Source organism: Talaromyces proteolyticus, assembly GCF_021365285.1.
Source record: "Talaromyces proteolyticus strain PMI_201 chromosome Unknown BGW36scaffold_8, whole genome shotgun sequence".
Classification (NCBI taxonomy): domain Eukaryota; kingdom Fungi; phylum Ascomycota; class Eurotiomycetes; order Eurotiales; family Trichocomaceae; genus Talaromyces; species Talaromyces proteolyticus.
In genome coordinates, this window is record NW_025764284.1 from 264,487 (window position 1) to 291,780 (window position 27,294).

The following is a 27,294-nucleotide window of genomic DNA, read 5'->3' on the forward strand; positions in this document are numbered from 1 at the left end:
GCCCAGGTTCCACGCCTAAACCGGCATCATTTTGATCGTAAATCAAAGCTTAGCTAAGGAATGAAATATATCAACATTGGAGAGAACCGAGAAAATCATTCTTGAATACCATCGTATCAGCTAGCCTTTTTGGTGTAGCCAACGACTTACCATTGCGCGAATGGGTGATAAAAGTGCAGTGATCAGTAATCTTGAGTTTGTTATTGACTGCAACGAAAGTCTCCATCCGATTATGGGTCCGGTAGCCCTTACGGCCGTACCCATCAGATTCGCACGTATCATGTTTAGTCGCATTCTGTCCGCTAACTAACGGTCATCATTTCTGGAATATTTATTTTTAAACGGTTATCGTGCAAGTTGCGCGTATAGTTTCCGTTCGATGGAGAATGCAAAGGTAAAATGGTGGAAATAGTGGGATGTCCACCATGCCAAATGGAGCACTGTTAGTAAGGCCATGTTGACGTTGGAATTGAAATCATCGGTTTTTTTACGTTTTTGTTAGTAAACGTGCTATTGAGTTGAAAAAAAAAATCATCAGCATTATCAAAGAGTGCTGGCCGTGATCTCGGTCATAGCGAAAGGAACTAACTCGTTGATATCACGAAAGAGAATTCGACACCATCATGAGCGCCATCATGAGCACTGAGCCTAGTAACGCTCCTCCAACAGAGCCAAAATGCACATTTGTTGATTTTGACGGTCCTGATGATCCAGCAAACCCTTGGAACTGGCCTGTGGGTAAGAGGTATGTTGGATTATAGGTACATCTCGAAGCCCAAACTGACACCCCATCTGCAGGCGTCTGCTATCAGCGATAATAGCCCTATCAACAATGTTCGTCGCCATGGGAAGCAGTATCTTTGCAAAAGCCATTCCCTCCCTCATGGCCACACACGGCATTAGTCGCGAAGTCAGTACCCTCGGCGTTTCATTGTACGTGCTAGGCTTTGCAACAGGGCCTATCATATGGTCCTCGCTTAGCGAACTCAAAGGACGTTATCTACCCCTTACGACTTCAATGTTTGGTTTCTCCGTCTTCTGCTTTGCCACCGCTCGATCCGGGAATGACCTCGCTTCGATCTTTATCTGCCGTTATTTCACCGGTTTTTTTGGCGCTGGGCCTCTAACATTGGCTAGTGCCGCATTTGCAGACATGTATCGCCCAAAAGAACTTGCGCCGATGATAACTCTGTATGCTTTAACCGTGTTTTTGGGCCCTCTCATCTCACAACCCATCGGCGGCTTCATCGTCCTCAATGAATCCCTTGGATGGGAATGGACTGAATACCTACCAGGAATTCTCGGCAGTGTTGCCTTTTTCTCTCTTTTAATCCTTCTCCCCGAATCCTACCGGCCCGTCATCCTCGCCCGCAAAGCAGACAGACTGCGGCGCGAAACTGGTGATTGGTCAATCATATCCAAGCACGACACCATCGCCCTCGACCTACGCACCGTCAGCCGCGAGTATCTCTTCTTACCACTGCGCATGCTCGCTCTCGACCCGATTGTTCTATGCATGTGCACTTTCGGCGCCTTCGTCTACGGGCTTCTATACCTGTTCCTAACGGCCTACCCGATCATCTTCCAGCAAATCTATCACATGAACCCCGGTGTCGGTGGTCTCCCTTATCTCGGTATCATGGTTGGCCAATGTCTGTGCGTCATTGCTACGCTCATTTACCAGCGTATGTGGGTGTTCCCACGCCTGCATATGAATAAGGGCCAGATGAAGCCGGAATGGACTATTCCTCTCGCGATTCCCGGCGCAGCTGCTTTCTCGGCTGGCCTGTTCTGGCTCGGTTGGTCGGGGTACAGGGGGGAAGTTCACTGGATTGTGCCTACAGCATCGGGGGTTCTGTCCGGGTTTGGCTTGTTGGCTATGTTCGTGCCGTCGGTTTCGTATATTGTCAATGCGAGGCAGAACAGGTAATCCACATCCATCTGTACACCTTTTGTAAAAAAATAAAAAAATAAAAAAGCTGACTAAGGTTTGGATTCTAGATCTGCCTCTGCCGTCGCCGCTCATATGCTCTTCCGATCCATTTTTGGCGCTGTGTTTCCTCTCTTCGCCACTTATATGGTAAGCCGGCTAACTTTCTTTCCCTGACGCGGTGTATTTTCAAAGTACCAGGAAAGTTATTGATTAAGTACAATTCCAGTTCCAATCCCTCGGCGTGGAGTGGGCCTGCACTCTCCTCGGCTGCGTCGCAGCCCTAATGCTTCCTATCCCGTTGATACTCTACCTTTACGGCGAACGGATTCGGAAGAGCGTCAAAATTGAATATTAATTGGCGTTTCCATTTCAATTTGTCTCTATTTTATTGCTTGTCTTCATTTCGTTTTTCATTTGGTAGCGTCATTTTTGGAAGTAGCATTTCGGCCGCATCAAGCCATTGATATTACACATAGCGTGTGCAAGGGCGATTTTAATAGGGGTTATGAATGCATCGATGGCGTTTCAGGATAGATATAGATTGACTGAATCATTAACCTTTTGAATTGTTGACATTCCGATTTCTCAGTCGAGACTGCTTTTTCACTTCATTAATAGAATTGACATGAATCAGCAACAGGAGTGAGTGAAGAAAGAGCAAGGAATACTATGCGATATTTACATGGTAACTTATATTCCGTCGACAGGAAAAGAACACAGAGCAAATAAAAAACCCAAGCTGCTGCATACTATATAAACTCGTGCCGTTGATTATGTACTCATTAAGTGTGGTAAACTTCTATACCCAAAGCGAGTAGCGGACGGGAAGGAAATTAACTTCCTATCCGAGGCAATTTCTTGCTAAAACAATAGTTGTGACAGGAATCACAGCATCGATGAAGTGAATTATCATACCAAATGGCATCAATTGAGTTGGACGTAATTGCCTAGTCGGATGATGTCAGCATCGTTGTTTTCACCGCTTATTGGGAATAAACAAACCTGGAAATTGTCCCTCTTTACCATTCAGTTGTCCTGTCCACCACTCGTTCTCGTTACTCGTACGGCTGACGATTTCAATAACATCACCAGCTGAAAAGCTGAGGTCCCCGTGCGCCTGAGCTTCATAATCGTAGAGTGCAGTCACAGTTTCGACATGCGGACCGCCCAAGTGACCGGGTTTCGGTCGTGGAGGTGGAGGGGCTGGTTTGCTCTTCGCTGCAGCAGCTAATGAGCTACCACCAAGCGACGTGGTGCCAGCGGCACCACCGGGCGAGTATGGAGGAGGGGGGTGGTCGGCTGAATTGGACGTTGATCGTCGAACAGAGCTTTTGCCTTCGGCTGCAAGTTTGTCCTTTGCCCCGTATTTTGAACCTTGGCGTCGACCACCAGTGCTCTTGAAATGAACAATCGTGAGCTCTTCAGCCCTGTCCCTGGAATCGCCGTGCTTAGCTTCATATGCCTCTTCGACATCCCGTGTCAAATCGAAATAGCCAATGTTGACTCCTTGCATTTTTTCGTGCAACGTATAGAACACATTTAGTTGCATGTAATAGAAAGACTGGAAGAGCGGGCGAATGAACTCCGCCTCGAGCTCGAAGAGTTTTGGCAGTTCCTCTTTTAACAAATCGTTGAAGTGGTTGTAGTCTTCTGTTGCTTGTTCAACATCATTTTCTGCCTTGTATAGCGCCTTTTCATCCTTGAGCGACTTCTCCTTCTTATCTTGGAGCTTCTTAAGTGTGGCACGGTGTCGATCATAATCCAATTTTTTATGTTCCCGCTTAACCGTCACCTTCCGGCAGATTTTGATGATATCGAGAAGCTCGTTCGCCGGGTTAATGATTCGTGTGTCGATCATCTCCAGCTCAGGCGCCAAGCTTTCCTGCAATTCACGGACGATCGCTTCGTATTCCTCACATGCCCGGATGCCTTCGGGATTTCCTTCAATCGTGTAACTGCTTGGGTCAGAAGCGCGGCCTGAGATGGGTTTGTATAATTCGGTCATCGCCTTGGAAAATTCAATCTGGTGGTTCAGCATGCCTGTTTCCATCAGTCAGTATGACACGCACAAAGTGGGATCTGCAGGCCGACCGTTGATGGCGTCAAAGTATTTCTTCGACTCATCGTGAAGCTTCTTCGTCTCCTTCTCCAATTCCTGAAATCTTCGTTCGGCGTCAATATAGACAGCATCCTTGGTGTGCTCGCCAATATTAAACTTGGCCTTGAATTGCTGCGGCGCACGAACGAAACTCTTGCCAAGGCCTTTCAAACTCATGGTGGCCTAACCCCGCGGCTGACGGGTATTGTGTAGAGCTGACGGAGAGTGGCGGAAGCTCGGTCGAGGTCAGAAAAAGGTGTGGAAGCGACAAGTAGATATAGAACAAAGTGGCGATCTTCGAAAAACTGGGGATATGGCAGTTAAGAGAGGAGGAAGAACCCGTGGAGCAGAGTGAGCGTCAGCGGGGCCTGCACGCAGCAAGTACTGCTAAGTAAGACTAAACAAGATACTATTGCGATTGCCTGCGGAAGCAACGGCTTCTGTGGCTGAGCATCAGGCTGGCTATGACATAATGCGCAGAGTCAGGCGCCAAGGCTGCCATTGCGGCCAGTTGCTCCGTCGTACATAATCGGTGTGTAGTATGTATGTATAGTATGGTATGAAGTATGCGCAATTGGGTTTATTATTGATTTACACTTGAATTCTTGCAGGTGTACTTCCTTCTAAGCCAATCTTGAACGTTGAAAGTGGACGCATTCTCGTCAGACTGAACCCTAACACAAGTGCGCTGCGCCACTCGCAAATCAGCGATTACCGGCACGCTCACGTGATCTGACCGTGGTCTTGCAAATGGCGGCGTGTCGATCAGCTGGTTACTGTACTCTCACAGGTGTGGTACTAGTACATAATAGCAGAGTCCACTGACTGGCGAGTAGTTACGGCGCCTGAGAAAAGTGCATTAGTAGGTCTTAACAGCATCTTTCGTTTCTACTATATGAACTGCCTGATCAACACCAACTTTATCACGACAAGTTACTCATTCTCGGCAAACTATGCAGGGAAAACTCTTAATCAAGTCCCCCGTCGCAGTTTAATATTAAATATTATATCCTACTATGGCTTGATAGTCAGCGAAGCATATTCGGCCTCACGGCCAGAGGAGTAATTACGCCCGAAGACCGGAGGCAATAACCCGACTCCGACTCGAGTCGCCGAGTCCCGTGACCTGCTTACCATGCCAATTTCCAACCTACGCCAGAAAAACATTTCCGAGCTTTCCCCAACACCACTCTTGTTGTCATCATCTCCATCAAACACATATGGTGGGTTGGTATCGCTAATACCATCATGTCTCATATGGCATCCACGGCCTTAAGGCAAGCGCCACGGGCCTTTTCCCGTCGCTTGTCGACTGTTGGCCTATTGAAAGCTACCTCGCCACTCCCTGCCAGGACAGCTACCACCCGACGATACGTCTCTGAGACGCGATCTGGCAACGCCCAGGTCAGCGTCGACACAGCTATCAAAGCTGAGCAGAGGAGATTCATCGATCAGACAGGTATCCAGCCCCAGAATGCCGAGCTACCGTCATCGTCCATGAGCGGCGACACCTCCATGAGCCCCAATGCTGCCATCTTGAAGCAAGCCACCATCATGGACGAAGGCAACCGGCCCATCTATCTCGACATGCAAGCCACCACTCCCACTGACCCCCGTGTCCTGGATGCGATGCTCCCTTTCCTCACTGGCCTGTACGGCAACCCTCACTCGAGAACGCACGCTTATGGCTGGGAGACGGAGGCAGCCGTCGAAGAAGCCCGAGGCCACATCGCAAGCCTCATTGGGGCTGATCCCAAGGAGATTATTTTCACCAGCGGTGCCACTGAAAGTAATAACATGAGCATCAAAGGTGTTGCTAGATTCTTTGGTCGGTCGGGAAAGAAGAAGCATATCATCACGACCCAGACAGAACACAAGTGTGTTTTAGATAGCTGTCGTCATCTTCAGGATGAGGGTTTCGATGTCACATATCTTCCTGTGCAGAATAATGGTATCGTCAATATCGATGAACTGAAGGCAGCCATCCGTCCAGATACTGCGCTGGTTTCGATTATGACAGTAAATAACGAGATTGGTGTCATCCAGCCAGTTGAAGAGATTGGAAAGATCTGCCGTGCGAACAAGGTTTTCTTCCACACTGATGGTGCCCAAGCAGTTGGAAAGATTCCTATCGATGTCAACAAGTGGAATGTCGACCTTATGTCTATCTCCGGTCATAAGCTCTATGCTCCGAAGGGAATTGGGGCATGTTATGTCCGCAGAAGACCTCGTGTACGTCTCGATCCAATAATCACTGGCGGTGGCCAGGAGAGAGGTCTCCGCAGTGGTACTCTCGCACCTCATCTCTGCGTTGCCATGGGTGAGGCCTGCCGAATTGCGAAGAGCGATATGGAAGTAAGATAATCCCTATTCTCGTTCCCTTCTTTCCTTCCCGGTCCCTTTCTTTCTTTTATCCATTATGATTATATGCTTTAAAATATGCATGGCTTTCTGAGATCGCCTGGCGATAGCTCCATGTCTTCGGATGTGGTGTCAGGCACTGTGATCTACGTAGCAGGGGTTATGACTTGGAACACGTTTTTATTCTATTATAGCATATTTGACATTCGGTATCCACTTTCGCTGACTCCAATCTAGTATGACACAGCACATGTCAAGAGATTATCTAAGCGATTATTGGATGGTCTCTTGGCCATGGAACATACATCTCAGAATGGAGACCCCGAGCGTCACTATCCTGGCTGTGTGAATGTCTCTTTTGCCTATATCGAGGGTGAATCTCTCTTGATGGCACTCAAAGACATTGCCCTTTCTTCCGGCAGTGCCTGTACATCGGCTTCCCTCGAGCCTAGCTACGTGTTGCGTGCTCTAGGCAGCAGCGACGAGAGTGCACACAGCAGTATCCGATTTGGAATCGGACGATTCACGACGGAGGCTGAGATTGACTACGTTTTGAAAGCAGTCACCGACCGCGTCCACTTCTTGCGGGAACTGAGTCCATTGTGGGAGTTGGTGCAGGAGGGTATTGCTTTGGACACTATCCAGTGGAGCCAGCATTGATCCCAGACTGTAACTATATTGGTCTATAGCGCAGACACTCTTTAGGGCGGTGATTAATTGTCTGGCAACTTTTCACATTTTTGGTAGGATGTATTTTCACGGGGCGGGGCGGCGTTATGTATAATCTGCACACGTATATTGCAGTATAGGCTCGAGTTTATTTTTTTTACGTCTTGTACAGAATGCATTCTCACCTCCGGCATAGGTCAACAACTCAATGACTGTCAGTCTTAAATATTGCATCTTGTACAAAGGTAGTGTAATAATAGTTGATTGGCCCGTTGCCTGAAGGCTGAGGCGCCACCCACGTGAGAGCCACTCTCCCAAATTTTCCCTTAGGCCGAGCGGAGACTGGAGCGACGCGCATAAGCGCCTACGTCAATTGGAGCTTGTTTGATGCATAGATGCAGGTCATTTTCGCAGATATCTGGACATGATCCTGCATGCAGTTTAGTGGCCTGTCGAGCCCTTTCGATGTGTTTACGTTCAGCGTAAATTTAACTCTATATGGCACCACGGAACCTTCTCCTATATCGCAGTGGGAAGCTCCCGGTATGCCCCGGGTCGTCGATGCTATGCCTTTACTTGGCGGGAAGCTCGGCCATTGATCAATTCATCATTCTCATTTAACCGAATGCGTTTTTTGACTTGCCGGCGCCATGATCATGCTACAACCCGGTTACTCAGACGAGCCTGAGGCATTTCCTTAGCCTCGCCCCGGGGTACCTCTCTTGGTCAGCGAATAGTCTCCTCACCGAGAACTCTGGCCTGGCACAGTCGCGTGAGCCAACGTTTCTTAGTCCTGAGTGTGTTATTTGTATTGCTAATCCAGTCATCACATCATCTTTCGAATTAACATTAATAATCTTTTCCCCCCGGAAGCTTTCCTCCGATCCATTCTGACTCTTCCTTAACCCCGTACATAAAAGTCTGGAGCCCCCCTCTCCACCTCTTTCTCCCTCATTCTATCTCATTTACAGTTTCAGAACTCCACTGGTCTCTAGCCTCTGAAGAAAGGTCAATATTTCAATGCTGCACGGAGATCCCATTACACACGAATTATAGCGTTTGCCTGAAGAATTTGCCTCCGAATCCGGACCACGACAAGAGGGGCAGCGCCGTGCACGTGACCAAGCCCGCCCTCGTTGCCTGAGTTGAGATCTCGAGACTTTTTCCGCCTTGCTCCATCGCGGCGTTAGTTAGGTGGCAGCTTCGGTTTATAGTCTCTCCTTTCTCACCTTTGTTTCTTTCACTTTCTTCTTTCTCCTTTCGTTTGGGAGAATCGTCAATTGCCATGCTCCCGCCGATTCCTGTTCTGGAGGACTACGGCATCGACCCCAAGCATGGCTTCCTTCCTTCAACATTACCGTTAACACGCCTACCAGATCCTTATTATGCCAAGTGGGAGTCTGTCATCAACAATTTACAACCTCTGATCCTTAGCCGAAGGGTCCGCCCTGTCATCGACCGGCTTCCTGTTCTATCCACTTCCTTCCTGCAGACTGATGCCGAGTGGCGCCGCGCATATGTGGTTCTCACCTTCATGCTTCATGCGTATGTGTGGGGTGGTGATGCTCCAGCAGAGGTATGTAGATCTATCCGTACCTTTCATGATAATACATCTGACATCAGCTGCCAAGATAATCCCCCCTCCAATCAGTGTACCACTCTTGAAAGTTTGCGAATTTTTAGACCTTCCCCCAGTCGCCACTTATGCTGCCGTGTGCTTATGGAATTATAAACCGATCTTCGACGATGAGCCGGCTGATGATTTAAACAACTTATCTGCGATAAATACCTTTACGGGGTCGATTGACGAGCATTGGTTCTACTTGGTCTCGGTGGCGATTGAAGCGCGGGCAGCTCCTACACTTCCATTGATGATCAAAGCGATATCTGCCGCACGGGCTGGAGATAGAGATTTTGTTACGCTATGCTTACAAGAACTGGCGGAAACGATTGACGCGGTCAGCACTCTGATGCAGCGGCTATACGAGCACTGCGACCCTCATGTGTTCTATCACAGAATCAGACCGTTCCTGGCAGGGAGCAAGAATATGGGCGAAGCCGGCCTTCCAAATGGCGTCATGTTCGATACTGGCAATGGACCAACAGAGTTTCAGCAATATGGCGGTGGCAGCAATGCTCAGAGCTCGTTGATTCAGTTTTTCGACATCGTTTTGGGGATCGAACACCGTCCGACGGGTGCTAGTCGAGACGACGAGCCCTCGGAGAAGGAATCGGAAGGAATCCCTCCTAGTCCTCGACACAGCTTTATTCAAGAGATGAGAGAGTATATGCCCAGGTCCCACCGCCGCTTCTTAGAGCATATGGGGAGTGTGACCAATATTCGAGAGTTTGTCGACGCTCACCGCTCTGACAAAGCGTTGTGTCTGGCATATGATGCAGCTCTAGCGATGTTACGATCCTTGCGCGACAAGCATATTCAAGTGGTCTCGCGGTACATCATTATCAAATCACGAGAACAACGACATAAATCGCGGTCGATTAGCCCGCAGGCGGCGCGGTCGGTCGTGAACTTGGCGAATGTGAATCAGTCAGGCAACAAGAAACTCCGAGGGACTGGGGGTACGGCTCTGATTCCATTCCTCAAGCAGGCTCGTGATGAGACTGGCGAACCAGCAATCGATGCCTGGGCTCGTCGCCTGTTGAGTGACAGACCTGGTGACCACAGTTTCGCATCTCTCGGAAAGGTCGATGAACACGCAGACGGACAGATCGAGATAGTTGGTATGGCCGGGACATGGGCAATGGATGACAGTGAAGGCGGTATTTGTCATTGGTAATACGCTATCAACACTTAACCATAACACCCGAAGCTTATGGATTTATTTACGCTTTACGACCAAACAAACAGTTGATGATTTCATAGAATTGCGGTTCTCCAAGTACGCATTGGCTTATCAACGACTACTACCCTTACTATACGACAAATTCGTTTCCAGTGAAAATTTTTTGTCCTTAAATGGGACTATTGTATAGATATTTCAAAACGAAGCATAATGGATGTCTCCACTACAACTTTGAACAAAGTTTCGATTGTAGAATAAAAGTAATTTATTTCTGAGCTACTGTACACTTGAATCTGGAAAAGCACTGTAAGGCATCTCCCCTCGTCAAAATCATCTTTCAACATCATCTTCGAAATCATGAGAAGCTTCGTTAAACCTGGGATATCTCGTAAAAACGCTATAACAAGCAATCGAGAATACTAAAGAAAAGACGTCGGCATCGTGATTTAAGACCGTCAGCTTCTTTTCTGCACTTCACTTCTGCAGATCCGCCTCTACACCACGCTGACGAGCCTTTCCTTGGTCGTGCACATCCTGCCACTTCGCCTGGGTTTCACGGTCACCAGTGATCGCGGCACCGACGTTTCCCAACGCACCCTGGGCACGATCGGTAATGCCCTGGCCCAAATCTGAAAGCTGGCCCGACGCCTCCTGGGTCTTGCCGTCTGCGTTTTGCTGGATTCCGGCCTGGCGAAGGTTCTCGTTGCCGATGAAGTTGCCGACAGACTCCTTGGCGGCGCCGATGGTCTGATTCCAGGAGCCGGCGGTGCGGTCCTCGTTGTTCTTGACGGCTGCACCGGTGTTGGGGTCCACTGTGGCAGGGCCCAGCTTGGCGGTGGTGTGCGAGTCTCGGTACTCTTGCTCGGCCTGGGCTTTGGTGGCTTCGGCTTGCTTCTGAGGATGGTTAGATGGGTGTGCAGAGACGTGGAGGGGAGGTGTTAGTACCTGGTCAGCCGTGTTACCGGTCACAGATGAGACAACGCTCTGAGCTGCGCCGACGGCAGAGTCGACGTAGGACTTAACCGTGGAAGAGGAAGTACCGTCTGAAGACATGATGGTTGAAGTTGTAGATGGTCAGTCTTAAGTTGAAGATGTTGGTTAACGTTGGTAGTGTTTTGGATTTCAAAGTTGAAGTTGGAATTGAGTGAGACGTGCAGTTATTATTTATCTCGTTCTTATTGTCATCAATCGATGTTCAATCGATATTCTGTCGACGTAGCCATGACATCAGCCAGGCACATCAATTGATGCATTTCGTGATACATGACATCATAGCCACAGTCGCGCAGCCAATGACACACCGCAGTGGCTGAAACAGGGCCGCAGCCACAATTGTAAAAGCATGGCCAGGCTTCCTGCTGCTGCTATGACGCTATTACGTTCTACAACTTACCAGTGCCTACTACATATCATCGCGTCTTCTCCAATCAGGGGTTCCGTGCACCGAACACGCTTTCGTCAGATGGAGCTTTCTAGAATGCTGCTCCCGGGGCTATTGGATATCCCATAGAGGTTTTATGAAGTGATGATGAATAAAATTTTATCAAACTAATTCTATTCGGGTAATCAGAGTTCATGAATCTACCGCAGAATTTTTCTAATACGCTGCCGGAAATATCGCAACGCGTCCTCCATCGATCAACTGCACACATCCATTCACATACGCCCCCGCTCGACTGATCAAAAACAGTGCCAAGCCATTTATGTCCTCTTCCGAGCCCGTCCGCTCCAACGGACAAATCTGAGAAGAAACATTCCCCTCAATGCGAGGATCCAGCCCTTGCATAAAGGGCACACTTTCCGTCATCTCACTAGGAAAGAATCCCGGCGCAATGCCATTGCATCGAATCTTATACGGTGCCAAACTTGTGGAGAGCTGTTTAACCATATGCGTTGCGGCAGCCTTACTCGCACTATAGGCGAACCCTGCTGCTGGGTTACGCATAAAACCGGCGATCGAAGTCACGACAATGACCTGGCTCTTTGGACGAGACGCCGAATCTGGCTGGCGGTTTGCCGCGTCTAGTAACCCGAGAAAAGCGACAGCGGTGTAGAAGGCTCCCGTCACGTTGACGTGAAGCGGTTTCGTGAACTCTTCTATGGGAGTGCTCCATAGTTTGGATTGTAGTTCGTCGATGGAGGGAGTCTTACCTCCGGCAAATAGATCAGCGGTGCTGGGACCGATGATGCCGGAATTGGCTATCAGAACATTGACAAGGCCCTCCCGAGCGCGTATTGTCTCGACTGCAGCAGACAGCGATTCTTGAGACGTTACGTCCGCTGTCAATGGCACGATGCTTCTGTTGACTGCCGCGTCAGCAGTCTTCTTGAGGCTATCTGCACGACGGCCCAGAATATAAACAGCTCGTGCTCCATTGGCCTGGAGAGAATCAGTATTTCTATTCGAATCGTAACATTGATATTGACGGATGCAACTCACATCAAGAGCTTTGGCTATATTCGCTCCAAGACCACTTCCTCCCCCAGTAATCACTGCTACGATGCCTTTGACAGAAAACAACGACTCTTGATTAGTAGCTTGAGACATATTGAAGCTAGTCGGAGATCGGATCTAGTCTATGTAATGTCGCCGATATGTGATATCAGAAGTTCCAGCCTCGGTTGAAACATTCTCAGCGTATTTACTCAAAGGTATATAAAGGTTGGACTTAGATTAGTAATCGTGGATACTAAGTTAACTAGTTACATGAACAGATCTATTGATTTCTAATCAATACATTCGTTGCTATTGGCAGGATTATCAGTAAGGATAACCATTTGATATTAAGGAAAATTGAGGTTCGCTTCTGCGGCGGGGTACGAAAGTTTACTTTTAAGTTCCACTTATCACGGCAGTGCGGCATATGTATCAGATGCGCAGTAACCCTATAAACTCGCAAGACTTCCGATATCATTTTGACATCTTTATCTCCGAACTCCAGTTTGGGAATGAACCTGCGCCTTTTGTATACCTAGTTCTGCAATCTAAAATCTACCAGGCTGAAAGTACCTTGTTAGAAGGTTTGAACTTTAGCTAAAGAAAAGGAACCTGAACCTTAAAAAAGTGAACCCAAAACAAGAACCTGTGAGAACCAATTACCTCTTCGGGTTAGGGAGGGGTTATATTACGTGCTATTGCCTAATCACCGAGTCATTAGTAGCCCTTATGGAGGCAAGTAAAGGTTTGGAATATATCTGTAAATTCTTTAGTAAATATTTTATACTTAGATGATAGATTAATATTCTTGAATATATTTATTCAGTCTTATTATTGTATATATTAATTAATATTTATTATTAACCAGGAACCTCCCAGTTTAGAGCCCACGGTAACTTAACTAGTTAACTGCAAAATTACTCTCAATGTATGTTGAGATCTGCAATACTCAGGAATGTGTTACCCACCAAGTGAATGAAAACTTTGGCTATTAGAAGAATCACCTAAGCGTATTTTCGGTAAGCTAGGGCTTTGGGGAACAACCCTAACCAACAAGGTAAAAAGACCAACATTAATCGCTCTATGGCGATTAATCCCCAAACCCGCTTTATATAGAACATGACATGACTGTCAAATCACATGACATGGATGCCTGGCAGCCCCAGGCATCAATGGTCTTACATTACCAAAGTTTAAAGTAAGTTGAAGAACGTCTGAATTCGGCTATTTAGGTACAGGTAATCACGAATGAAGAAGATCTTCAAAATCTGGTAATGACCTGTTTCAAAGCAGCATCATCCATGTCAAATCTTGTTTAACGAATCCTGTACACGATCCTTGATATTCAGGTTCTCCGCGTATGCATCAACTTGATAAGTCTTGAATTTCCTCGTCGGTACCCCAGCAGCGTACATGATATCAAGTTCTTCAAATGTACGGCCTTTGGTCTCGGTGAGTCTGAAATACCCCCAAACAAGAGTAGCAAATGCGAATCCGAACCAGAAAAACCCAGTTTTGCCTCTCCAGTCCCAGGCAGTCGGATTCATCATGTATGGCTCTATAGTGTTACCTACTATAATCGCAATGTAATAGGTGTTTCGAGCCAGAACGATAGTTTTCGAACGCAGGCGTGTTGACGATACTTCTGGTGCAATTGACCATCCAAGTGGTCCAATAGTCAGAGAGAATGTGAAGAGCCAGAGGATACACAGTGCAGACTGAGCCCAAACAACATTGTTGTTGTTCTTGACCAATGTCAAGATGCCGATGATGAAGAGATAAACACATTCCATCCCGAGACCGCCCAGATACAACGTCCGGTTCCCGAAGTTCTTCATTAGAAACCAGGAGAGAATTGTTCCGACAAATGCAATAGCTGTTCCTCCAAGAGCGAGTTTGTACGCGTTGTCCGAGCTCATCCCTGCCTGCTCAAAGAAATAAGTGCCTGAATATGCGAACTGACTTCCAGCAAGCACCTGACCGGCGAACGTGACACATGCAATCTCCGTTCGTCGAAAATTACTCCCTTTGAAACAATCCCAGTATGATGTTCCGGTTTCCACTTCAGACTCAATATTATCCGTGTGAATCATCATGGCAACAATCTGGCGGGCATTATGTTTCTCTGATTTCGACATCAGACGTTGAACGGTTTTTTCGGCGCTGTCGTATTTTCCGTGACGAACTTGCCACCACGGTGATTCGGGCATGAAGAAGCCTATAATGAATAGAGGCACAGGCCAGATCCACTGTACAGCATATGGGATTCTGTACGACCATTGATCTGGGCGGTTGAGGAGAGCTTGTAATACTCCCATACTAATGAATTGACCAATGGCAAAGCACATGTTTGTGTACGCAGTCAGATACGGTCGAAGGGCCATGGGCAAAAGCTCAGATGAATACGCTGGGCCGATAGTTGCGAAGATACCCCATGGTATACTATTTATTTATCAGTGTTAATGCGCTTTTTAATTGGAAAAAATTGAGTTATATGAATCGGCGGTGAAGAGTTAACTTACCCACAAAGAACCTGACCTGCAACTTGTGCCCCAATGCTATTACCAAAGAACGAGACAAAAACGAAACCGCACATGCAAAAACAGCCCGTAATGAACACCTTCTTGAATCCATAGTGTTTCACATAGTATCCATTTAAAAAAGCACCAATGATGCAACCGGCATTTCCACCAGCGCCGAGGGCTGATTGCCATTCTTGCGGGACCTGGTATCCCTGAGTCCCCGGGTGAAGGATACCAAACTGTGTCTTGAATTCCGGGTAAGCGTAGAAATTACCAATAAGATTTGTGTCGTAGCCCTCCATGATAATGGATAGAGAGATAGTCAACGACCAGAGAACAGCCCAAGGATATGCACGCAGCGCTTGTCGTATAGTCATAGTATGCTCGGCAGTGTTAGCTGCTTTTGCATCCTTCGTGCTGGATTGCCAGCCATCGTCGTGACCTGTCTCGAGGTCATTCTGAGAATGCTGGACCTCGACATGGAGTGCAGAAGAATCATTGGAATTTTTTTCATCCATGGTGACTCTAATATCATAAAAAGGACAGGAGAGACCCGTGGCTGGGAGACTTTAGAAAGTGTGGGTCGGTAGAAGGTACGGGTAAAAATGCTGGGCTATGCATGCGTGTAACCACGTTCTAAACGGATTGTTGCCTTTTTATAAACTCACAAGTTCAGCTTCAAAAGCCTGGATTGTCTCGGCTAATCATTATTAACCGTAGAATTATTCTACTACATTCCAAGCAAGAACCGGGTGCAAGACCTTTCTTCCCCACGGGGTAACCTTGGTCAGTTGATCCACTATAGATGCGGCTTTGAGAAGACCCGAGTGGTGGATTATTCGCACTGTCTCCATAATTGCAGCGGAGACTGGACAATCTGGGGATAAATGAGCTTTCCACCAAAGTCATACTTGTTTCGTAGGATCGTAATTCTGTTTAGCCTCAACAGTGCCTCTTTAAGTTTCAGCATTTCGGCATTATTTCAATCGGGTGTATCGTCCGGTTCTTGTACGGAGTCATCGGATAGATAGTCAGTAGCAAATTTAGTCAAAATTTTCTTCTGGGTTGAATTTCATCACTTTTCGCCTTATATCTACTAGATTCTTACGATCGTGTCTGAACGAACTTGTTCACCTATCTCAATTTTTTGCTATGCACTTGCCCAAGAGTGAGGTAGTCAAAGTCAATTACTTTTCTCTCTTCAGTAGAGCATCATTGTCTTCTCTCAATTTCTTTTTATAGGATTTCTATCTTTGAACTCTACGCACAAAAGGTTATACAGTCCTGTCGTTTACTCGACGGTCAACTGGAACAAACGAGCTCCGAGCTTCGACGGTATTGTAACTTTTAAAATACCCTCCGCCGCCATCCATACGGCTTCTGCCTTGAACGATGCCGGGTAGAGCAGTTTGCTACTCACGGCGCGGTTTTGAAGTGCAGCAATTCGCAAATCTACTGATTCTAGCCCTCCTCGTCTCCAAACGGACACATAATAGATAGTTCCAGAAGCAGCAGCCATTCCCAAAGAAACCCAATTATCGTGCCAGCGAGGAAGTCCCAAAGGCCAGAATGCATCTGCGGTGGGCAGATCCGCTCTAATCGACCGATACACGTCCATTCCTTCCTTGATCAGGTCGAATTGCTGAGACTGGAGATTATCGAGCCGGCCGCTGAGATGGATGCGTCCTAGCAAACTGTTGACAACAGTCATAGCATTGGTCTCGTCATCCCACTCCGGCTGAGGATAAGCCCATGTTGCTCCTTGCTCTGGTGTAACTGCCGTTGGAAGCGCGGCTGCAATAGCGGAATAATACTCTGGATTTTGCTGATCGCTGGTAGACTGTAGAGAATGAACGCCCAACATGGCATAATCCATGCGCTGAGCGCCACTGGAACAACTTTCAATGACCAATTTCGGGAATCGGTCATGCAGCTCGCCAACCCATTGAAGATAGGCTCGATTATGATTCAACTGGCCTGATCCGGAACTTGAGCAGTTGGCATCTGTACCTTGAGTGACTTCGATGTTATAATCGAACTTGAAGTATCCCACACCGAATTCGGTTACTAGATGCTTTACAATGCCGTGCATGCGTTCTCTAACGGCGGGATGCGTGAAATCAAGTTGGTATCTTCCTTTCTCCACGATACGGTGCCCATCGCGCTGGAAAAAAGCATCATCTGGTAGCTGGCGAGAAACCACACTACGTACTCCAATTACCTCAGGCTCAAGCCATAAGCCTGGTATCAGCCCCTTCGAGGTAATTTGGGCTAGCAGCTGCTTGAACCCTTTAGGGAATCGTTTGATGGACGGCTCCCATAGTCCAACATCGTCCCACCAACCGGAATCATCAGCGTACCATCCGGCGTCAATAACAAAATATTCGGCACCTGCTTTGACAACAGGATCAATCAAAGCAAGAATTTTCTCTTCTGTTGGATCACCCATGAGACAGTTCATATAGTCATTGAAAATAAGAGGGAGTCGCTCATTATCGGTATGTTTGCGTCGCATCAGGCGACGGTATGTTGTCAACCCTGCAAAGGCCTTCTCGTAGTTATCAAGCACATGGCAAACAGCAACAGGTACGGTACTAAATTTCTGTCCTGGCGCCAGTCGCTCGCGCCAATCATGGTCATAATTGACTGGTCCTCCAGCAGCGAGATACACGCTGTCTTTCCAGTCGCCAATTTCCCATCGCCAAGAACCATTATTCTCAATTTGCCACAACCATGTATCTGCGTCATCGCGCCGCTTCAGCATTCCCATTGGGAGATGCCCTTCAGTCGAGAATGTGCCGCGATTGGATACGGCGTAGTGCGAAATAGAGCCCCAGTGGTTATCATCTGGCACGGAATGAACACCATAGTCATCGACTCCAACACTAGGCAAGTCATGCTCAATCCATTGTGCCTCACGAAACCATGAGTTATACGGAACAGATAGTACATAATCAGACCACCACTGCTCAGAACTGGTCGTTAATCCTCCAATAACCAGGGAAGTAAGCTGAGTAACAACGATATCTTGGGCTCCGTTGTTCTGAATGGTAGCGGATGCGCGGAGGACCGGCGTTGACTTGTACAGGGTAAGGTGGCAAACAACGATGATACTAGATACAGAATCGGCCAGAGTAACCTCAAGTGATTGAGTGTTCTCTTCGTCGTTAATCTTGTGCGACTGATATCTTAAACGCGTTCCGATATAGGTTCCAATGAGGGTTTTAGAGCTCTTGTGCCTTGCTGTTCCTTCGGCAGACAATCGCACCTCAACAAGAGGGGCGCATGAACTAGAAAAGTGTTTAGACTTTGAGGGCTGCGAGGCGGAACCTGCAGGATGAACCTCATGAAGCCACGCTACGCCTTCTTCATCAATATGAATACTAACGCGGAGGGCGTTTGTTTGAACGGTGATGTTCTGAGCAGACATGATTATCAACAATGCTGGTTTTCTTAATCCACGTCTAGAGAAGATAATTCAGGACAAACTTTCCCTTGTTGACCCAGCACCGGCTAGGTGGTCTATTATATATCTCTCTACTCATACTTGGATCCTACTAGTATCAATCGATTTTCCTGGGAGTTCGAGTTTGTGAAATAACTTTGCCAATGGAAAAAGGACTGAATATCCCCTCATCAAGCAATCCCCACAGTGGTGCGGGTTTGAAGCCTTTGGATTTGTGGAAAACGGTGGAGCTTAGCCAGATCCGCCTTTACCCCCGCATGACCATGTGCTCTCAAATACCCCAATCCACGGCCTGTGGAGAGGTCCGAAGCACATTCGCGGCGGATATTAGGGTCATGTTATAGCAAGCTTCGTTTGATATCCTCTCGCCGGGAATACTCCGATACTTCGATAAGATGAGGCCTATCAGCGCTTGCTATGAGTGTCGGTAAGCAACTACGTAAATTAGCCGATTTATGAGCGCTTTGATGTTCACAATATAACATTGAATTACTAATGCGCGAACGTCAGATCTAACAAACGAAAATGCCGTGTTGAGAAGGCCAGTAGTGTTTGTGTTCGGTGCCAATCTCTGAGTCTCGACTGCAGTCTAAACAGGTCTGCCATTAAGGAGGCTCAATATTTACAATCACAGTCATCACCACGCCTTTCTATTCAACCCACGAGGGAACCTCAATCACTGCTTCCAGCCACCCTTCGTGACAGCCTCCCTTTTCATTTGCAAAAAGAACTGGTGACACTGTATTTCAATGAGATCCATGACACCCACCACTCGATATTCCATCGCCCGACAACGGAGGAAACCATCGTCCATGAGAAGCTGCCCAATGTTCTTCTATACAGTATGATGGCTTTAGGTGCCAGGTTTTCAAACAATGAGTCTTTTAAAGCGGTTGATCCACGTCAACGAGGGGAAGAATTTGCAGCTCGCGCAAGGAAACTACTTGACCTCACAAATATCTCAGTAACTACAATTCAGGCTTGCATTCTTCTGGGCACGATCTGCTTTTCGAAATCCGAAATGCAATCGGAAGCCCTATATTACTCGATCGCAGTCCGGTTGGCCCTAATCTTGGACTTACCTCATAGGCACTGTGATGAAGAGGTGGAGAGACAAGTAAATCTGAGAAGTTGGTTATTACACTCACCTGGTAATGGGCTAGTATACTAACACTATGGCTAACTCATAGTTTGGTGCTCATTGCACATGATGGATCTCTGGTCCTCCATAGGCCTGAGTATACCCCAACAGCTGGATTTTGTGGATGGTTCACCTCTTCCGACAAATGAAGAGACCTTTTTGTCACTGAAGATTGAGTCAAGGCTCAATATTGACACAAATCGTCGGGGGTTATGGTCAGAGATGCTTATCTTAAGTCGCATTTGGAGACGAATCCACCAAGTGAACACAGCTTCAGTTAGCGGCACAATTAAGCCTAACTCACTTATTGAAGCGGTCGATGCTCTAGCACATGAACTAGAAGCGTGGGCTAGTTCACTAACCCCAAATCTCCAAGAAAATTTCGAGAATCTTGAGCATTACGCATCTATTGGCCTCGGAAATGCCTTCGTTGCCTTACATCTTGGGTATCATTACTACCATGAGGTCTTATTTTACCAATTCCTCGCAAAAAATGATGTTTTGAATAATAGCGGTAGGTCCACTGAGAGGTACCAGGCGCATTGTGAAGAACACGCCTTAGCTTTCTGTGACCTTCTCTATCAATGCCGTGCGCTTGATCGAGACACATGTCAATGCCGGTACGTGATGGTTGGCCATATGCTGGTTATTACTTCTACAATATACATGCATAGGCTACTTTTCAGTGAGAACGAGGCCACAGTCAGCTTAGTTCGACAGCGTCTATCTCAGAACTTTGAGATCTTAACAGACCTGCAAAAATTCTGGGCTCCGCTGGACGTAGCCTTGTCTCGACTACAGGTTTTTCACAATGCCTGTAGAAAATCAATCGATGAGTCCTTTAGAATGGACCAATGGATGCTGAAGTTCATTCTTGAGCATGGCAGTTCTGTCGTAGAGCGAGCACTGTCCCAAACCAGTGAACCGGATACATTGTATTCCTGGTTCTCGCAAACATTCCAAGTTTAAAAAAAAGAAACGATAAAATTTCATGCAATCATGATGTATTTGAAAAAAACTCCTCCTCGTTTCCGCGATGCTAATAAGTATCGACTCAACGACTCGCTCTGTACAATAATACACTTATGTTCTAAAGGAGGGTTGAATGAATGATCTTTTGCTCATCAAGAACGATACCCGTGTTTAACGAAAGATGATGGATGGTAAGAAGATATATAATCCAATGAAATCAATCAGAATCCACTACCAACACCACTGAAATTGCTACATGATTGCCATGTTTCGTATCACATATCTATCCACCATACGGGAAATCGTTTCCTTATCGAGAAAGACTAGACAATATACTCATGTTAGAATTATATTATTTGAAAAATTAAGTATCAAAAAGAAAACTACAATATAGGAGATTTTTAGTTTTCTATTCTTGTGCGCAAAAATGGGGTTTATCAATTGATGTTGTGATGATTGCCCAATCCAGTAATCATGACTCTATAAATCAAGGTTTTTACTAAGTGCACGCCTCCTACTATCCGAATATTTCATCAGGCGTGTGCTAGGTATGACGCAAGCGGCCATGTTCAACTTAATTGCTCTGGACTTGGTTGTGTCGTTCAAGGTTCAATTGTCTTGACAAACATGATACTATGTACTTATACCCCAAATGGATAATCCATATCAGAGATTTCATGACTCGTGAATAAACATTAATGACATCAAAAGTCGGTACTGCAAAACTCATCGAAAGCCTTCCTTTCCCATTAATCAATCTTCCCACACAAAAAGACAAAACAATACTATACTCCAAACCGAGCCAGAGTCTCTAAATGATCTCGAGCTACCAACTCCAATTCAGTCGAATTATTAACTATGTCGCTGAATCGGGTGTGTATATCTGCATGGTTTTGATTGATCTTGTTCCTGACTTCTTGTACAAGGGTGGCGTTTGTTCCATTACCATGCAAGAAGCCCTTGAGGGTGTTGAGAAGCAGACCGAGCACTGGCGTTTGCGCAGTGAGAGGAAGTTTGCCCATCTCGTCAGAGTAGTAAGGCACCCTGGACCCATTGTATTCGATGTTGGTGACGTGGGTGGTTAGCTCCAGGTTCCCGTTCTTGATGTATGGGCCCTGATATTTGAGTAAGTCGCCCAGGTTCTCAATCAGGTTGGTCAGGTTGGCCTTGCCGCGGATGGCGAATGTATTGTTTCCTGGTTGGAGGAAGAGGTTCTCGATCATACCAGTAGCAATAACGAGATCTCCGCTCATGATATTGACTGAAGTGTTGCCCTATTCACGTTATTAGCATGTATTTTTTATACTCTGTTTATTATATCAAGGGATGAAGTAGAAACGTACGATCTCCAGCGTCAACACAGACTGGTTAGGGAGGGTGGCATTGGCCAGCAGATTGGAACCGTCACTTTGGGTGGGGACTAATGCTGCTGAATCGATGGTGAATCCTTTGAACTGGTTCAATGCTAGTAGAAATCATGTTAACATTGCCATTATTTTGATATAATTAGGAAAGTGTAGTGCATACCTTTGGAGGGAACAACTTTATTCAAATCCAAGGTAAATTTCTTGATCTTGCCTAATTGCGTGCGCACGCTGCCCTTCAACCCCAAGCCACCGCTATCTAGGAAAATGGTGTTGTGAACGAACTCATGCCACGATGTGTAATTCATGAAAGGAGTAAATTGATTGCCGACAGTGTTCATACTCGTGTTCTTGTGGATCCTGTCTTCTGGCATATCGAGCAGAGCCATTGGGTAATCTGATCCAACTTCCGGAACGTACAGTTGCAGCTGTAGCGGATCCGTAGATACAGTGAAGGGACCAGGAACGTAAACGTGTGACCCGATGTTGAGAACCACGGAATTATTGGTGGGCTGCAGAATGTGGGCGAAATCAATGACAATGGAACCCGAGTTCAGCAGATCTTGAGCAATTCGCGGAATGATGAATATGAAGCTGCATTTTGTTAGTTCCATTCATAGATAAGAGTCCGTTACAGCTCACAGAATCGGTAGCAGGATTGCGGCTATGATGATTGCACCGATGAGATAGCAGATCCAGAAGCGCCTGTAGTGGCGCTTGACCTTTTGCCATTTCGTCAGAGGAGCTGCCGGAGTGGCCTTCTCACTCTGTTCCGCTGTGCCAGCTGCACCAGCTGCGGCGGCTTCTATATTCACTGTTAAAACTTTCTATGATTTCATGTTGTGAAGAAGTGATCAACGCACCCTTTTCAGGTAATTCTCCGCGGTCTCTTCCAATTGTGAATCTGGATAGCTTGTCTAGAAAGGTTGGCTTTCCCCCTGCAGCTGCAGGAACCGGTTTTTCGATGTCCGACATTTTTTGGGCTATCTCGTTAGGAATTGCTCGTCCGAGAATCTCCCCTCTTGCCCACACGACACGAGCCCGTCGCGTTTTTGCGCTTCCTACCTGCCTGCACAGTACACTATTGGCAATTAAGCCTTCATGTACTAAGAGGTAGACGAAAAGGGATGGAAAACAGAAGCAAGAAAGGGAGAAAAGAAGAAAAGACGCGACGTAATGGTGCAGGCGGAGGGTGTAATAAAAGGATTGGGAGGCTAGGCAGTATTTGACTGGGGACTAGAGAAAAAAAAGTTTGGATCAACTCAATCCCTTCTCTTAGGGTATCAATGCGACTTTACCCCACGGGACTGGGTCTAGTTGCTGCTAATTTCCTATCCGTCACAAGGATAGAAGGTGAAGATCCCAAGCGGAGGTCCAACTGAAAGGTCAAAGGGGCCGAGAAAGGAGGCCGTTGGCGGGGGGTTATGGGACGCAATATGGAGAAAAATGGAGTAAGTATGATACGGGGTAAAAACTCTTGGATGACTCGAAGATCCCGATTCAAGACATTGCTCGGTTCAGCCGAACGCATGTGCAAGAATCGGCAAAGCTAAACAGCATGGGGACCTTTCGTAAGAAGCAATGGAGATCGACAGTGCACGCGATAAGTGCTGAGCTCGCGCTGCTTTGGTGACCAGGGGACCATGCTGCAGCAGATATGCCTGGGCCAATTAAAAAGGGGTATTACGGCATTTGGCTTCTGACCTGGTGTGGTACAGCAGGGCTCGCTGCGGAGACGTTCCTTGGGCTCGGAGACTGGGCGCGCTGGGCAGGATTGGAGGCAGTGGAGCAGCGCAAATGACAATAAATTGACTGGTGGCGCCGGAGAGAGCAGGTTTAGGGCAGGGATCAGCGGCAGCAATGAGGGGAGCCGCGGGAAGAAATTCCAGTTTTTTATAGGTCTGTTTACTAGGAGAGCTGCTGAGGCCGAGCCGCTAACCAACCCGCTAAGCCCCTTAACTTCCAGTGGGCTGGCCGCTATTGCCGCTAGCGCTGCCTCTCCACCCCGCTCTGGCCGCCGTAATTGGCGATTGCGGGGATCCCCACGAGCTCGGCTATTAGCCCGTCCGTACGGAGTATATACTCTGTAATTACTACGAATACGATTCTAGTAGTATTGGGGCTCGCACCAGTGCCCGCTCACAGCCAACTGCCGGCTCTCGTGGCTGACGGATCGCCCTGCACTCCATTGAAGGACTTACATCAACAAGAAATAGTGGAAGAGGCGTGAAAAGATACCTCGGGATAAACAGCGTTGGCATACGTCAGAGCAGAGGCTTCCCCTGTGATTGTGATCTCTTCTTGCCCTAACTGGCATACGCGTTAGGAAAGGTTCACCGTTGGCTGCCCTCCACTTGCCCAATTCTTGTCCATCACTGTGCCAGAGCCGGATAGATATGGAGGGAAGCATACGTAGTTACTCCATCTGTGACTTCATCCCTCAACTGGCCGGGTGTCAGTCATCACTCTGTGGGACCCGCTGCACCGGTTAACTAGTATACACCACACAAGACATTCCCGACCTTCCGGCTGAGTGCTACTTATGATATGGCCTCTTATCCCAACGGGCGAACCAGTTCTCCCTTCACGGAAAGTTACGAGTTTTACAGCAGTGATTTCGCCAGGCTCAGCATCATGTCGGACGCCTTAAGAGATAAAGTCGATGCCAATTATGATGATATTCTCGATGCCCTAGAAGACTTGCACGAAATCCCTAACATTCTCCGCGAAGGCATTCTGTTTACTGGTGGTGCGGTGGCAATTCTACTACAAGCTGCAGCGCGTGGGGTACTGGAAGAAAAGTCAACGCTTACAAACGGCGCCGGGAGGCCAAATGCAATATCAGAACAGTTGTATCATAATCTGTACACGACAGTGATCTATCTCCACGGATTGACTTTTGGAACCAGAAGCCAGCGAAAGCAAGTTCTGGATCGGACGCATTCACAGGATCAATCAAATGAAGGAGCAAAGGTTCACGGTCAATATCCACTTGACCCGAAACTGCGACTGTGGGTCACTGCGACACTATATGCGACTGCGACAGAGGTCTACCAGCGCGTTTTCGAGAAATTGGACCTTCAGCGTGCCGAGCGAGTATACTACGAGTTCTCCTTGATGGCTGTAGGTCTGAACTTGTCCAAAGACTCGTGGCCTCAGAGCCGAAAAGCATTCTGGGATTATTGGGACGAGCACATTGAGCTTCTGGATGTTGACCCTCAGGCACTCCCGATTGTCGACGGCCTCGAAAAGCTACGCGATCTTCCTGGATGGCTCAGGGTGTCGAAGCCTTTTATTAGGAATATCACACCAGAGATGCTACCACCACATGTGCGCGAGCAATACGGCTTCCAATCGACATCAACAAGTCGATTCAAGTATAAATTGTATATGAATGGCGCTAAGGCTATATACCCAGCTTTGCCTAGCTCCATTCGATGTCTCCCAAAGAAGAGGGCAATGAAAGAGTTGGAGGATATGTTGCAGAAGAAGTAAATGAGGAAAGGACTTTGAGCATCCCAGCGTTTTTACCGAGTCAGTTCCATTCGTTCCACAAATTTTCTGGATTAGTTTATCCTGAACAAGATTGGCATGTCTAGTTTAAAGATGTATATATTCATGATTAGCCGTAACATTTTCGTTAAAAATGCGTACATTTCGCAAAATTAAAACGTTTAATAAACAATGAAATCATTCAATCATGCAAGCCAGCAAGCTTTCGACTTCCCCATCATCAAATGTGTTCAATTTAACCCAGAAGAGCGGAAAGTAATCCTCCAAGCACCTTGGATAAGTCTTGGACAAGCTGTATTGGAAATATTAGCAATAGGGCTGAGAAATCCAGAACGAAAGGGAGATCCTACAGGTGTGACATCATTGATCAGAGTTGTCGTCTGGTTGACGAAGGAGGCTGACAGGAGAGTGTGTGCGTTATCAACAATGTCGGTCAATTTATTGATGTTATCAGCGGTGGCCAAGTTGGCGACGGCACCGACAAGTTCAGGCGACAGCAAAGCAGTGACTTCGGAAAGCAAGGTCTTGGTGTCGTTGGCGGTCGAACCGCCCAATAAAGTGGCCGCACCGGTGAGGGTAGTCTCGATGTTATTGATGCTGTCCTGACTCAGTAGGGTTTTCGCTCCAGCAATGAGGCCTTCCAAATCCGAAAGGGCAGTTGGCGAGATAGAAGCCTGGGGAGCGGGGGCCGGATTGGCCAGGGCGAACAGAGGCAAAAAGACCAGGAAGAGGACTCGAAGGTAATGCATTTTGTCTCTTCTTCCTAGTTTATCTTTCTGAAGATGTTTTTCCTTGGATGGCGATTGAAGAGAAATGAGGGGATGCTGGGAAGTCTTTGTATTTTACAATCGGAGATGGAAATGGAGATTGAGAGACAGAAAAATAAAATTCTCCGCTTAGACTAAAAAGGTACAGCGGGGTCCAGACTACACGATCATGATCGCTTTGGCACTCGATTGGCGATGTTTATGATATTATTACGCCTGGATCGAATCACCACGCCCACCTACTGCACATGTGGTTAGCCCTCCTAAAGTTGGTAACGAAACAGGGAATCCGAGGTCGTAATGAATAAAAGACTGATTAATACTAGTCGGTATGCTCACTAGCCTCTAAGGTAAACAAAGGTCGTAATGTCAGCCTTGAATCGGCGAAAGCGTGATACAGAAACAAAGTGATAAATAGGATTTCCCAGGTTACCAGGTAACATGCATACGGCAATTCGTATTTTTCCCGTCTCCTCCCCGCACTGACGGCCACATTCGCAGTCGATGGATATCATGGCGTTAACTTTCCCAGGCAAGCTGAGCCAGCCCGCCATCCTCCCCGCGGGGGTTCATCCGCTGGGGTCGTAAGCATGTGAGCCGCGGCACAAAAGCTCCAAGACAGCACCAAAGAGGAAGGTTCGTATTGTTATTATGATCTGAGCACACTTCTACTGTAAACGTATATGTCGATAAGATCTGGATATTGATCTTTCAACCTATCACCGTTAGCCTTTAGTATACCTGAAGATCGATCCTGATCATCGCTGTCAAAAACCGCTTTATCCAGTGTCGTAACTTGATACTCCATTTTCCACCGCCTTGTAGACGACAGGACGGAGGCATGGACTGTAGAGTTAGTCCGATCTGTCCTGGTCTCTTGTAGTTGCAGTAACTATTGATCCTAGTGGGACTTCCGATGGTTAAGCTCTATCACTGAGGGCAACGATATACCCCGTCAAGCAAAAACAAGAAAATCCCTGCTTATGACGGGCCGAGATGTAGCTTTGACTCGGGTATACGTAGGATCATTGCTGGCCGTGTACCCACTCTGAGCCGAATCTTTTCTTTTCGGCCCAATTATGCGAAATTCCTACTCTCGAGGAATGAAATAATGGCAGTGATTCGGTATTTCGCTAGAAATAGAAGTGCAGTCGCACAAAACACAATAATTGGCCTCCCCCAGCCAGTGATATCCGGACCGAAAACGAGAGAAAACTGTACCTGGGCCTCCGCTCGTTCACGCGCTA

General features: G+C 47.2%; 12 protein-coding genes across 12 annotated transcripts; 5 read left to right on the plus strand and 7 right to left on the minus strand.

Annotated features, from left to right (window-relative positions):
• Nucleotides 1-635: 635 nt before the first annotated feature.
• Nucleotides 636-2,288, plus strand: BGW36DRAFT_298916 (putative MFS multidrug transporter; the record flags this gene model as incomplete). Its single annotated transcript, XM_046211481.1, has 4 exons — nucleotides 636-745; nucleotides 799-1,926; nucleotides 2,002-2,080; nucleotides 2,160-2,288. 4 exons carry the CDS (start codon nucleotides 636-638, stop codon nucleotides 2,286-2,288), a joined length of 1,446 nt encoding a protein of 481 aa, XP_046070094.1.
• A 569-nt stretch (nucleotides 2,289-2,857) lies between these two features.
• Nucleotides 2,858-4,208, minus strand: BGW36DRAFT_428852 (protein hob1; the record flags this gene model as incomplete). Its single annotated transcript, XM_046220611.1, has 3 exons — nucleotides 2,858-2,880; nucleotides 2,936-3,973; nucleotides 4,025-4,208. The coding sequence occupies 3 exons, from the start codon at nucleotides 4,206-4,208 to the stop codon at nucleotides 2,858-2,860; spliced, it is 1,245 nt and encodes a 414-aa protein (XP_046070095.1).
• Nucleotides 4,209-5,279: 1,071 nt separating this feature from the next.
• Nucleotides 5,280-7,052, plus strand: BGW36DRAFT_398299 (putative tRNA splicing protein; the record flags this gene model as incomplete). Its single annotated transcript, XM_046218394.1, has 2 exons — nucleotides 5,280-6,386; nucleotides 6,630-7,052. The coding sequence occupies 2 exons, from the start codon at nucleotides 5,280-5,282 to the stop codon at nucleotides 7,050-7,052; spliced, it is 1,530 nt and encodes a 509-aa protein (XP_046070096.1).
• A 1,843-nt stretch (nucleotides 7,053-8,895) lies between these two features.
• BGW36DRAFT_381815 (Indoleamine 2,3-dioxygenase) lies at nucleotides 8,896-10,105 on the plus strand. Its single transcript, XM_046216464.1, has one exon. It carries the CDS (start codon nucleotides 8,933-8,935, stop codon nucleotides 9,857-9,859), a length of 927 nt encoding a protein of 308 aa, XP_046070097.1. The 5' UTR covers nucleotides 8,896-8,932; the 3' UTR covers nucleotides 9,860-10,105.
• Nucleotides 10,042-11,228, minus strand: BGW36DRAFT_381817 (putative mismatched base pair and cruciform DNA recognition protein). The gene has a single exon (XM_046216465.1). The coding sequence runs from the start codon at nucleotides 10,916-10,918 to the stop codon at nucleotides 10,340-10,342; it is 579 nt and encodes a 192-aa protein (XP_046070098.1). The 5' UTR covers nucleotides 10,919-11,228; the 3' UTR covers nucleotides 10,042-10,339.
• A 234-nt stretch (nucleotides 11,229-11,462) lies between these two features.
• Nucleotides 11,463-12,413, minus strand: BGW36DRAFT_299762 (short chain dehydrogenase/reductase; the record flags this gene model as incomplete). The annotated part of the gene is made up of 2 exons (XM_046211563.1): nucleotides 11,463-12,245; nucleotides 12,306-12,413. 2 exons carry the CDS (start codon nucleotides 12,411-12,413, stop codon nucleotides 11,463-11,465), a joined length of 891 nt encoding a protein of 296 aa, XP_046070099.1.
• Nucleotides 12,414-13,606: 1,193 nt separating this feature from the next.
• BGW36DRAFT_298700 (general substrate transporter) lies at nucleotides 13,607-15,342 on the minus strand (the record flags this gene model as incomplete). Its single annotated transcript, XM_046211457.1, has 2 exons — nucleotides 13,607-14,744; nucleotides 14,825-15,342. The coding sequence occupies 2 exons, from the start codon at nucleotides 15,340-15,342 to the stop codon at nucleotides 13,607-13,609; spliced, it is 1,656 nt and encodes a 551-aa protein (XP_046070100.1).
• A 773-nt stretch (nucleotides 15,343-16,115) lies between these two features.
• BGW36DRAFT_298842 (glycoside hydrolase superfamily) lies at nucleotides 16,116-18,254 on the minus strand (the record flags this gene model as incomplete). The annotated part of the gene is made up of 1 exon (XM_046211472.1): nucleotides 16,116-18,254. One exon carries the CDS (start codon nucleotides 18,252-18,254, stop codon nucleotides 16,116-16,118), a length of 2,139 nt encoding a protein of 712 aa, XP_046070101.1.
• A 566-nt stretch (nucleotides 18,255-18,820) lies between these two features.
• Nucleotides 18,821-20,400, plus strand: BGW36DRAFT_408647 (uncharacterized protein; the record flags this gene model as incomplete). Its single annotated transcript, XM_046219084.1, has 2 exons — nucleotides 18,821-19,420; nucleotides 19,481-20,400. The coding sequence occupies exons 1-2, from the start codon at nucleotides 19,135-19,137 to the stop codon at nucleotides 20,398-20,400; spliced, it is 1,206 nt and encodes a 401-aa protein (XP_046070102.1). The 5' UTR covers nucleotides 18,821-19,134.
• A 788-nt stretch (nucleotides 20,401-21,188) lies between these two features.
• On the minus strand, nucleotides 21,189-22,742 carry BGW36DRAFT_428860 (uncharacterized protein; the record flags this gene model as incomplete). The annotated part of the gene is made up of 5 exons (XM_046220612.1): nucleotides 21,189-21,677; nucleotides 21,747-21,868; nucleotides 21,931-22,361; nucleotides 22,410-22,572; nucleotides 22,631-22,742. 5 exons carry the CDS (start codon nucleotides 22,740-22,742, stop codon nucleotides 21,189-21,191), a joined length of 1,317 nt encoding a protein of 438 aa, XP_046070103.1.
• A 1,234-nt stretch (nucleotides 22,743-23,976) lies between these two features.
• BGW36DRAFT_194260 (uncharacterized protein) lies at nucleotides 23,977-25,388 on the plus strand. Its single transcript, XM_046209817.1, has one exon. It carries the CDS (start codon nucleotides 24,315-24,317, stop codon nucleotides 25,260-25,262), a length of 948 nt encoding a protein of 315 aa, XP_046070104.1. The 5' UTR covers nucleotides 23,977-24,314; the 3' UTR covers nucleotides 25,263-25,388.
• BGW36DRAFT_194259 (uncharacterized protein) lies at nucleotides 25,389-26,146 on the minus strand. Its single transcript, XM_046209816.1, has 2 exons — nucleotides 25,631-26,146; nucleotides 25,389-25,572 (listed from the first exon to the last, which is right to left on the minus strand). Exons 1-2 carry the CDS (start codon nucleotides 26,027-26,029, stop codon nucleotides 25,516-25,518), a joined length of 456 nt encoding a protein of 151 aa, XP_046070105.1. The 5' UTR covers nucleotides 26,030-26,146; the 3' UTR covers nucleotides 25,389-25,515.
• Between the last annotated feature and the right edge of the window lie 1,148 nt (nucleotides 26,147-27,294).